At 42.3% G+C, this 11,492-nt stretch overlaps 1 protein-coding gene across 4 annotated transcripts; it reads right to left on the reverse strand.

Annotated features, from left to right (window-relative positions):
• Positions 1–299: 299 nt before the first annotated feature.
• nocta (nocturnin a) lies at positions 300–10,119 on the reverse strand. 4 transcript variants are annotated; one of them, XM_069531820.1, is made up of 4 exons: positions 9,871–10,119; positions 9,542–9,795; positions 1,718–2,014; positions 300–1,542 (listed from the first exon to the last, which is right to left on the reverse strand). In XM_069531820.1, the coding sequence occupies exons 1-4, from the start codon at positions 9,960–9,962 to the stop codon at positions 659–661; spliced, it is 1,527 nt and encodes a 508-aa protein (XP_069387921.1). In that variant the 5' UTR covers positions 9,963–10,119; the 3' UTR covers positions 300–658. The 4 variants fall into 4 exon arrangements, with proteins under 4 accessions (XP_069387921.1, XP_019935115.2, XP_069387923.1 ...); XM_020079556.2 differs by having other exon boundaries at positions 9,542–9,880; XM_069531822.1 differs by lacking the exons at positions 9,542–9,795; positions 9,871–10,119 and adding an exon at positions 5,463–5,604.
• Positions 10,120–11,492: the final 1,373 nt, after the last annotated feature.

Genomic DNA, 11,492 nt, shown 5'->3' on the forward strand with positions numbered 1-11,492 from the left:
ATTGAAGTATGTTAGTGTGTGTGAACTGGTAATAGACTGTAAAGAGCTTTGAGTGGTCTTCAAGACTTGAAAACCATTTACTTCCTGGGGCCCTATGAGGCAAAACATCATTTCCTGGTTAATGTTAGGGTTAAGATGTGAGCTGTGGTTAGGTTAGTTAGGTATGATTTGGCCATGGTTAAGTTAAGGGATAAGGTTTTTACTAGGCTGTTCACAGTCAATGGAAGTGTGTGTATGTTGACAAAAACTAAACTGATCACAACACAGACCATCAGTCAGGAAGTCAAACAGGCACAGTATGAGTAAAATACATTTCTTTATTTATATTTTAAAAGTTAGCACTTCTCATGTCGTCATGTTGTCACAGCAACAACACTGTCATGGTTACCATTGTAAAACTGAAGAACCACCTCAGATTACTTAAGTGCAAGGTAAATAATTTAAAGACTATTAAAATCTGTTGATTATGGTAAAACCAAATTAAAGTATAAATTATAATTAAATAAAAATTAAGTTAAAAGAGTCTCATGTGCGTGTTGGAAACAAATAACTGCAGTAATTTTCCAGTCTTCAAACCCTAGCTACTAAGAAACTGAGCATGTTATTTAACGCTCATTATACAGTACATTCTGGATCAGCATTCTCCCCCCTGCTTCCCCTATTGGTCCAGAGCTGCTATGATCGAAAGCCTATGGGGTTCCTCCCTGAAGCTGATGTCACAGAGCAGTGATAAATGGTCAGAGGGGTAGTGGTAGGAGGGCAGGCGGTCTGGGCCTATCTGCTCTTCAGTGGGAATGTCCAACAGGCAGTCCACACTCAAAGTATTATGGGTATACCAGATGTAGTCAAGCGTACTGCAGCTCTCTCCAGAGGGACGGATTTTCCACGTGGTATAGGCTGGCTCTGTCTGCCTGTCAGAGCTCAGCAGCTTGTACGCAGAGTTCAGGCCGAGGGAGGAAGAGCTGAAGCGCCTGTAAACATCCTCTGAGGGCTCTGCGTTAAAGTCCCCACACACTATTAAAGGGACGATGGCGGATGCTGACTCGCTCTGACTGCCAGCCCGGGACGTAATTCTGCGTAAGCTCTGCAGCAGGTCAGCACCCTGCGCACCCCGCAGCCTCTCCCACCCACTGCGAGCTTTCAGATGAGTGACAGCCACACACAGCTGCCGACCAGTTACCCTGCAAACCAGGGTCTGAACAATGGCTACCTGGTTGGTGGGCAGCCTCATGGCTGACAGCCGCAGGTGAGCTGCAGCCTGGAGGGAGAAGCGTGAGTGGCGGTAAAATATAGCGCAGCCGTCAGGACCGTTATTCTGCTCTACATCCAGGCAGGGAGACCAGGGTTTTGGCAGGAAGCTTCCGTGGTAACCCAGGCTGGTCATGATTGGTTGGAAAGTGTCATAGTAGTGGTCCACTTCCTGGAGACAGAGGATGTCTGGTCTGTAGGTGAGAATCTCTTCCAGGATCAAGTACTTTCTTTCCTGCCAGTTGAGAGCATCCAGTGGACAGCGGATGAAGCCGTCCTTCCCCTCGCCAAGAGCTGGAAACACAAACACTGATGTTATAATGCTGGCAGCTTGGTGAAGACATCTTTGTTTAGCATACCTGCAGGCTGACATTTGGTAACTGGCACTAAACAGTGTGCAGTTGAGCATGACACAAATACTGTTTCATTTTATTTTCAGGTATTCGTTTATTAACCAAGTTAAATGTACCTTGTGCCAGTATATTCCACTGCATGACCCGTATGGAAGGGTTGTGCTTGTGGTGGTATGGTGCTGTGTCGCTGGGATGGACCAGATCCCGGTGTGGCCGGGCCGGTCGACTCTGCAGGGCATCCTCGCACTCTCTGAGCAGCTGGTCCGGGTCTACCTCGGCCAGCTCCTGGTCCATGTCCTGGTCTGGGCTCTCCTCCGGGTACAGCTCTGGTTGGGCCAAGGATGAGCTGTTCAGTGACTGGGTCAGAGTACCAAACAACCTGCTGCTGCTGCTGCTGGCCCCCATTGGACTAACTGGTGGAGCAGAACCAAGAAAGGAAAATGTGTGGTCAGCAAGGGTCTTTTATGTGCTTTGAACCTTGTACTTGTTGCTAACATTAGCCAACATAAGTGACTGGTCATACCAGACCCAGAGAAAAAAGAATCTACAAAACCAAACTGCAGAGTCCACTTCATAGATACTTTCAATGACTTCAAACATCATGAAGATCTTTGGATTTTTATCTTGGAAGTTCATCAGGCTAAAGAATGACCTCTCTCAGTTCATCATCCTGTCTTACAGGCAGAGTGAGGGACACCATGCTGGGTTCAGCTGACAGGACTGTCCCCCATCACTGCCAACTTAAACAAAGACATGTAACGATACAAAGGTTCTGTTGCTTTTTTAGAACATAGTGACTGGATTATGTAATCTGTTAGTAACGTTTGTTCAGACCACTCAGTGAACTGCTGAGAAAACTAACTGAAAATGTAAACATTGTAAAGGCAAATTTATATTTTGAATGTTCGCCAGTCTGCTTGGGTTCACTATGGTCCTTATGTAAATGTTGCTATCTACCCATGTTTGATAGGGTCCATGCATGTGCAGCCTAAAATGTGTGACATGCTGACATTACCATCCAGGTGCAACCATTCCACCTGCTGGAATAGAATCTAAGATCAGGTATGTATGTGTTTCATGCCAGACATGGCCCCTCATTATTGTATAAATGAAAGTGCACAAACAAGTACACAACTCACAGTGGACACAGAATGCAGAAATTTTGATCAACTCTTAATATCTGTAGGAACCGGGCCTACACCCGACTCACAGGACTGGGGTAGTGACTGTGCACATCACTTCAGAGCTCTGTGACTTACTATGCCCTGCAATGTATGTACTTTATAAATCAGTTATTTATTTGTTTACATAAACATGTTGCACAACTTATTTACAAGTAAACCTGTTGTTGCTAAAGAAAGTGCTCATTCTTTCCATAAGGATACAATACGAGGATTTCAACAAACAACACGAGTGTAAAAGGGTGTAGAAGGGAAATGAAACCTCTATGGTGAGTGTCTCCTGCAACCTCAACAGTGTATGTAAAGTTCAGTCATATTCTAGGATAATTACAGAGCAGCAGATATGAAATATCTAATCCTGTAATCTATTTAAGTTCAACTCAAACTCTAGGACATGGTTAGATCAGCCTGTGTGTGACTTAAAGTCACCTCTGCACATTGTGAAGCTGACAATTTCAAGTGTAAAGCTAAGCATCTTTGAAATCTGTGGCTATTGGTGATAGTCTAGTACCTGAATTTTCAGAAGCAAAACAACATTTTCCCCCTACCTTTCTAAAAAACTGTTTTTGTTCATAAAAAAAACATACTCAAGTTAGCTTAAATCAAACAATTGAAAGTAGATATTTATATAGAGTGCTTCAGTTATCCAGTTTTCTGACAGTTTTCAGAAAATACTGAGGTATAATACAACTGTTCTGTTTCTGCCTGTTCTCTGTGGTTTCTACAGGAACCTGTCACTGCATGGAGGAGAACAGTGCACCAGTCATGCATGAAAGGAATATATTCAGACAAAGGCTGGTGGAGTATTTTGTGGAGAATCACGTCAGAAGTTGGTCGTGGATGAACTCGGCACATATCGGTTTTTGACTGGTGCGATAAAAATAAATAGTTGCCAAATCAAGGTCATTAATATCAATCAATCAAATTTTATTTGTATAGTCCATATGCTCAAATCACAATTTGTCTCACAGGGCTTAAGAAGGTTTAACAACAGAAAGAAAATGTAGACGCCTCAGAGGGAGCCACATGTGAGGGATCCCTCATCCAGGACGGACAGAAGTCCAATAACTGATACAAATATCAAACCTCATTATTTGTCCTGCTTGCTGACTTTAACACAGTAAGTCACTGTAAATTAATGTCTTACCTATGGTCGCCATATCAACTCTAATGCTTTCTTCCCTCTTCTTTCTAGGTGTGATGAACCCAGTCCTCCTCTGTCTCTGTCATTCACTCCTGCCCTCTTCCCTTTATCCTCTTTCATTTCATGAGCATGGCTGAATCACGGTCTCTCTGTACGTCTACAAAGTGACTCATCCCTTATCCGTCTCATCCTTCATTATACGCCTGTCTCCCTCTCCCCCTGAATCATCAGTTTTCAACCCTCCCCCGCTCCTCCTCGCTGGCCTTTAGACAGTATGACCTCTCTACATCTCAGGCGTATTAATAATCAGGATCACCATAGTGACGATAGATGATTATTGTGAAGAACAAGAAGCATCTTAGGATTGTGCAAGCAAAAGCATGTTCAGGGAAAGTGGGTGGGATTTTGATAAGAATGAGCATGTTGTCCAACAGGTGGGGATGGCAGGACTATCCAACGCGTACACACACACACGCACGCACACACACGCACTCTCTAGTTAGCTCGGGATAGGGGAGGGAGGGAGAAGAGAGTGTGTGGGTTGTTCTCTTTGTTACTGACACACAGTAAATTCACTACTCTGATTTCAGTGCTCACCATTTACAGTTAGACACCTTCTGGACCTGAGTGGCAAAAATAGTCCATAAAATCCCAGAGAAAGATTGTAATACCCCACTACACATTCACTTTCCTATAATGTGTAGCTCTGTTCATATTGAAAGGTAAAATTGAGGGGGTGCATAGTTTATTTGAGCTTAAATAACTTCTAGCTTTTCGGCATTTTGTGACCCTAACAAAACTGTTCATAAGATACACCTGCACAATGTTATGGAATCTAATACAGGAGGCCTGTAATATCCCTTAATTTGAAATCAATACCGTTCAGCATTACATTTCACAGAAACAGTTCTGAGAGGAAAAAACATTCACCTCTCCTTCAGTTGAGAGAAAACTGGGTCACTACAAAACCAGTAGTGGGGCTGAAACCTCAGAAGAAAGCTAAGTAAATAGGATATCTCCTGCTCTTTTTCATTAACACTGTCAAAAACGGCCTCAACTGTTCACCATGCTCACAATGACAATATTAATGTTGGGATTATTAGCACAAAACGCACACCAAGTTCAATTTGAGTGTGTTATCATGCTAGTATTTAGCACTAAACACAACATAGGATGATAGGAACGTCCATTTGCAGGTAATCCATTTTAAACTAAAGTACTGGACAACTTATGATGTACAACAAACGAATAAAGGTTTTGATGAAACAACTTTTTTCACATTAAGTCTCATGGATTATGAATGTCTTGCTGGGCAGCCGATCCAATATTTGTTAAAATATTGTTAAAATACAAAACGATCAACCTCCAGCCAGATCACTGTCATCCCAACACATCAGCCTCAAAACAGGATCCAGCCACTCTGTTCAGGGACACAAGTTCACAGACTCAAAGATTATCTCCAGATATATGAGGCAGCTAGATTAGTTTCAATTCAACTATAACTCAGCCTTCACAAATATAAACATATATACTTACATGAAACAAAACTGAGGAAGGAAGCACAAACACAATTTTTTCAGCCTGTCTGACGATTGTCCACCCAACATTCTTCTCTCCTGCCTCAGTCATCCCCTTCTCTTCCTGCTTCCAGCTGAACAGAGTGGGAGCAGGCAGTCATCTGGACGTGGGTACAGAGGGACAGTGTGACTCAGTCCCAGTAAATGCTGATGCAGGTGAAGGAGTGACTCCGTCATTGACTGGCCCATTCAACAATGCTCTCAGCCTCTCTCTCTCTCTCTCTCTCTTTCTCTCCAGGGGTCCCACACATTTTCACTAGTTAACCATCATATGAAAGTTAAACTGCAATAATCATGGCACACATAAGAAATTCAATATATCAATTCCATGTGTACAAATGCTACTTTGCCATTTTGTTCAAAGTGAAAATTAGAACATGTCATAAGCCACATGAAGAAAACCCCGGGTCTGTCCACATGTGAACTTGTCTGTTGCAGACATTGATGTTTTCAATCCAACAATGCAGACAGAATTCCTTGGCCTTGGTTCAATTCTCTCGAGGGGCAGAACGGTCTTTAAAGAGCAATTACATTTTGATTTAGTCCCACAACATAATAATGAGGGCTGGCTCCCCTGTACTGCTAATATTGACGCTCTCTCAGCAAAGCTCACATGCAGTACACAATCTCTTTCAACTCCAAACCAAAGTTTATAATGGCCATGAAATATCAAACTTCCACCCGCTCAGGATGTCTCACACTGACTAGATAGACTTTTTGACCAGGCAGCATGAAGACGGCTGGTGGGCTGTTAACTAAAGGTGAAAGTGAAGGAGCATAATGTTACCATGAGATCACTGTTACATTTTGTAATTCATTTTATAACATACAACTATCTAATTAGTTTAAATATTATGATCATGGGTTAATATTTAATCACGGAAGCTTTGTTTTTGTTTCAATCTCCTTTTCTCCTTGTTTCTTATTATTTGTTGTCAGAGTAATGAAAAGAGACACCTTTAATGCTGTTTCCTGCAGTGCTCAGCCATACCACCGCTGGTTCACGGAAACGTTTCCAGACACACTGAACTGGAATCTCCACTTATCGCATTACTTGGGCTCTTCCTGTAGCAACAAGTAAATATGTTTGCTGGAAATAATGTGTGTTGGAGCACAACGCTGGTTGTGGATTCTCAGACTTTAGACCTCGTCATTACAGAATGTGCTGAGCTTAACTCAGATGCACTGAACTTTAAGAGTTGGCGAGTTGATCTGAAAAGTAGGTGGACACAGAGTGATGTTGTTGCTGTAGATATATATAAATATAAATAAGCCTTTATTACACATTTACAGATTTGAATGTTAGTTACTGCAGATTTGCAGATTTAACACAGCAATGAACTTAAAACAAGATCAGCAACCAAAAAGTCTGTCTTAAAAGTTTGATGACTCTTGGGAAGTGTGGACAATGGATAAAAACATAGCCAAGCTAATGTGTTTTAGAACAACAATGTATTGTGTATTGTATTAGTACATGTATCACTCATACACCACATTCACGTGTTTAAGTGACAACTCACCATTAGCACATACGTTAGATTAAGACAACAAAACAGACAAGCCCAGAAAAAATACACCAAAAACTGAATTTATTAAGCTGAAAACCTACAAACCAGGGTAGTGTCACGCTGAGCAGCTCCTTTTCCCTGTCTTCACCAAATCTAGTTTTATTAAGATCCAGAGTCCAAGCTACTGTTGAGTAATAAGCCAGCATGTGCTGCTGGTTACACACAGATCAAATTGTAGGTCATATTGTCCGTGCTGTGGAAACCACATGACAATAAACTTGATTACAACAGTGACATATTAGATTAAGTGGCAGGGCGAGAAGTGAATGACAGACTATCCTGCAAATGGCAAGTTAATCAGACACTTAGCTGAAACTGCTGAATTCCACTGAAGCAAAGACACAGACCGACCCTTAGACAACCACTATTCGACTATTCGTTTTTCTCTACATTTACGAATGCAATAAATGTATTTGACCAAAATCCCATGATTGTATCCGTGTACACAGCTCACATCATTGTCATGAGACCCAGTTTAGGATACACTTGACCACCAACCAAACTTGGTCTAGAGAAGTCATTCATCTATTTTATGTTACCTGAAGACCATCATGTGTTTTCTTACATGCTGAGGGTGAGGGGAGGGGCATTCAGATCATTTAAATTTGCAACCTCAACACTAGATGCCACTGAATCCTCCATACTGAACCTTTAACTCAAGACATATAAAAAAAGAGAAGGCTAAATAGGCCTGACTAATTGCTGTCACCATGGTATGTGACCCATGACTTCTTTACTGGATTGTTATGTAACTGAGCCAATCCCATTACACATGATGGCCAGTAACAATCTGCATGGAGTTACATTAAGACTTTTAGCCTCCAGAGGACCGAAACAGAGGAACGATTACAGCAGCTAATTTAAGGCACCATTTTCCAGTTGACCCAGGCCATGAGGGAATGTGCAGGATGATGTATGTAATGGTGTTTGGGTGGGGGTGACCTGACTGACGGCTGAGACCTGACCTGTTTCCTTGTGACAATACTTAAAATAGACAACCTTGCTAGAACTGCTTAAAGACCCGCTGGTTCGTGACTGGCTCACGTCAAGAGTTTTTGAAAACTTGTTGAAGTTGAGTTTTCCTACAGTTATGTTTAAGATTATAAGATTAAAAAAAACTCTGTTTATCACATAATGGCAGAGAACACTTTTAAAGTATGTCAATAAAATAGATTTTTAAAAATATTTTTGCTGAATGCAACCCCTTTGAATACAGAACCTTAACGTATCTATAATTTAAGTTTGACCTCTAAACAGATTGGAATGGAATCTCCAGTGTTTGGATCAGTAGATCTATTTAAATGTGATACATTGAATAATTCATATCTTCCGCTGTTCAAGGTAGCCACAGGCTGTGCATAGGGCTAGGTGAAATGGCCAGGTATATTATCAGTTTAAATTAAATCAAATTTAGCATTTTTATTTGATCTCATGGACACACACATTGTTTAGATGAGTAACACTGAATCAAAACATAAAGACTGTTTGGAGGTCAAATTCACAGGTAGATCTTACTTACAAGTTTGAGGGGTATATTCAATTGAATTAAAGTTACTGCCTCACAGTCATATACCTCCATCAACCAGTCAAACTGCAGTTACATCTACATCCATCCAGACTGATGCAGTATTTGTATGTGGATAAAAGATTTCAGCACTTTGTTATTTTATCCTCCTCAGCATGTGTGTGTGAAATGTTGTCATAAGCTGTGTAGGATTTCTTTAGTGAAGGCAAGAAACGAGTTTTGTGAGAAAGCTGATCAGTTCATCTGCACCGACTTTGAAGGAATTCCTTCAAGGCTTTTATATATTGTATTCAAGAACTGGGACAGACAGATGACCAATGCTGAAACACAACGCCTCCCTGCCACAGCTGCTCCAAGTGCAGAGACACAAAAATATACATACCACATGTATGGCATTTCACCTTGTGCCTGTGCTGGATTGATTCATACTCAGGGATGTTATGTTTGCACATTTCTTGTGGGACTAACAAATGACTTCTTATTTTATAAGTCTTCTAATAACTGGACTCAACAGAACAGAAGGTTATGTTATCATCAATATAGGAAGTTGTGATAGGTCCAGGAAGGTGTGTGTGTGTGGGGGGGATCATATTACATCATCAGCTTCACATGTTGACTACAAACACATGGTCTGCCTGATTTACAGGACGCTGTAATCCAGTGTACAGCTGAGGACAGAGCTGGACTCCTGAGGAGGAGGAGGAGGGGGAGGAGGAGAAGGAAGAGGAGGAGGAAGAGGAGGAGGGGGAGGAGGAGAAGGAAGAGGAGGAGGAAGAGGAGGAGGGGGGGTTTGATTCTCGATCATCGACACAATCGATGAAATGACTACACAGACCAATGACGAGTAGTGACTACACAAACCAGATGCAGATCAGTGAAATCCTTTCAAACATCCTGATGCATGGCCCCACATTAAACTGAGCAGTACGCTGAGGTGAACAGTACCTGGTGCGGCTCTTGAGGATGACGTTCCGCTCGGCTTCAGTTGGGGACCGGTCCTCTTGACTCCCATTTCACTTCCGCCGACACCGGAGCAGCGCCGTCCCGCCGGGTTTGAGGCAGGAAGCCGTCCCCTGGCTGCCGGTGCCCCCCGCGAGCACAGCTGGTTCAACAGAGCCGAGCAGCGACGAGCCGGATTCATGTTGGACCGAATCCACCAGACACACACGCGCGTAGATTCACACGAGCTAAAACATGGACTGTAAGGTGGACGATGTGACGCGTGTCCCTGAACAGAAGCCGGTTAAAGTTACATCAGTTTCCTGGTGACTCACCAAACACCGGTTACTGATGGGCTGGGACGAAATGGTACGGTCCGCGTCGCTTTAAAGAGGGAACCACAACACGTTAGAATCCACCGTGTCATACACAGGTTCACAAGAGTGGTGAGAATGTACGAGACTCTCTTAGTTTCTGCCGGAAACGGAAAGAAGTCTGGATCTAAAATAAGCTACATCAGGAATCACACCCCCCCCCTTGATAACTAGTGGTTCGAGCTGCACTGATGCTTATACCACAAAGGCGGGAACAAAGTGTTAACCTTTCATAAACTAGCCAATCAGCGTCCAGTAGCATGTGAGACCGCAATGACGTACACCACACGGACACCCACGTCGTTTCCTACGCTATTGACGCAGAGTTCTCCCGAACAGCAGGAACAGTCTGGTGTGATCAGCTGACGAGCTGCAGCTCTGTCAACCTGAAGAATAAACAAGAACAACAAGAGCAGCACCAGTTCCCCATCTCTTCTTATTGTGATTATTATCATGGTTATTATTATTATTATTATTATCAGTAGTAGTAATAGTAGTGTTTATTTATTGCAGAAGTTTCATTAAGTTATTGTGACAGATGTCAGTGCAGTGTCTCAATACCAGTTTACCTGAATGATAATTCAATTCAATTCAATTTTATTTATATAGCGCCAATTCATAATTTACATTATCTCGAGGCACTTGACATTTAAAGGTCAAGACCTTAAAACAATATTAACATAGAGAAACCCAACAGTTCCCACAATGAGCAAGCACAGGCGACTGTGGAGAGGAAAAACTCCCTCATTAACAGGGAGAAACCTCTGGCAGAACCAGGCTCAATGTGGGCGGTCATCTGCCTCGACCGGTTGGGGTGAGGAAAGAAAAGGAAGGGGGGAGGAAAGGAGAGATGGGTGGAAAGCGGGGGAGAGAAGACAGAGATGAGGTGGAGAGAGAGAGACCGGGAACAATTGGGCAGCATCAGTATCAGGGCTGACTATAACAATAACAATGTAGTGATCTACAACAGGATTAGATATATTAATGAAATTACTGAGTTATTGTAATTAATGATAACAATGGTGATGGTGGTTGTTGTTGTCCTGCAGTCCTGGATGTTAGAATAGCAGTAAGTAGATATATTTTTTAGTACCGACGTGAACACATTTAGATTCATTCCATTTGAATTAGTCTTGTCTTGCTTTTCGGCAGGATGTAGTTCATATTTAAGAGTAATTGATGATGAATGTGAGATGAGTCCAGCCTGTGCCTGTGTGTGTGTTCGTTTAGGCATCGTCATGTAGTTCATTCATAGTTGTACATAGTCAGAGCATCCTGAGGTCCAGGGAACGACTCCTGTGTCAGTGGCCTGTCCATACCTGGTTCTAGGCTTCATTATTTTTTTAATTGCCAATTTTTATAACTTGGCAATACAGTTGAACCAATTTATTCATTTCATAGAAGTGTTTAATACTTTACTTTTGCAGAGCTATGAATTATTGTGTCGCTCTCTCTCCCGTGTTCTGTATTACTGGGATTAACTGGGAGCAAACTAATGTTCTAAGGCCGTTAGGTAAGTAGACAAAGGGTCAGTTTCAAGATCCACTTTCTCTGTGAATTATTCACCAACTCAAACACAGAAC

This window comes from Paralichthys olivaceus, chromosome 9, assembly GCF_024713975.1.
Source record: "Paralichthys olivaceus isolate ysfri-2021 chromosome 9, ASM2471397v2, whole genome shotgun sequence".
Lineage (NCBI taxonomy): Eukaryota > Metazoa > Chordata > Actinopteri > Pleuronectiformes > Paralichthyidae > Paralichthys > Paralichthys olivaceus.

Excerpts from the sequence above, each read along its gene's own strand:
- nocta (XM_069531820.1), bottom strand. The coding sequence starts at position 9,962 with ATGACACGGTGGATTCTAACGTGTTGTGGTTCCCTCTTTAAAGCGACG. Across the intron at positions 9,796-9,870 it reads CCATCAGTAACCGGTGTTTG|TCCATGTTTTAGCTCGTGTG; the intron begins GTGAGTCACCAG and ends TCCACCTTACAG. Across the intron at positions 2,015-9,541 it reads ATCCTCAAGAGCCGCACCAG|TTAGTCCAATGGGGGCCAGC; the intron begins GTACTGTTCACC and ends CTGCTCCACCAG.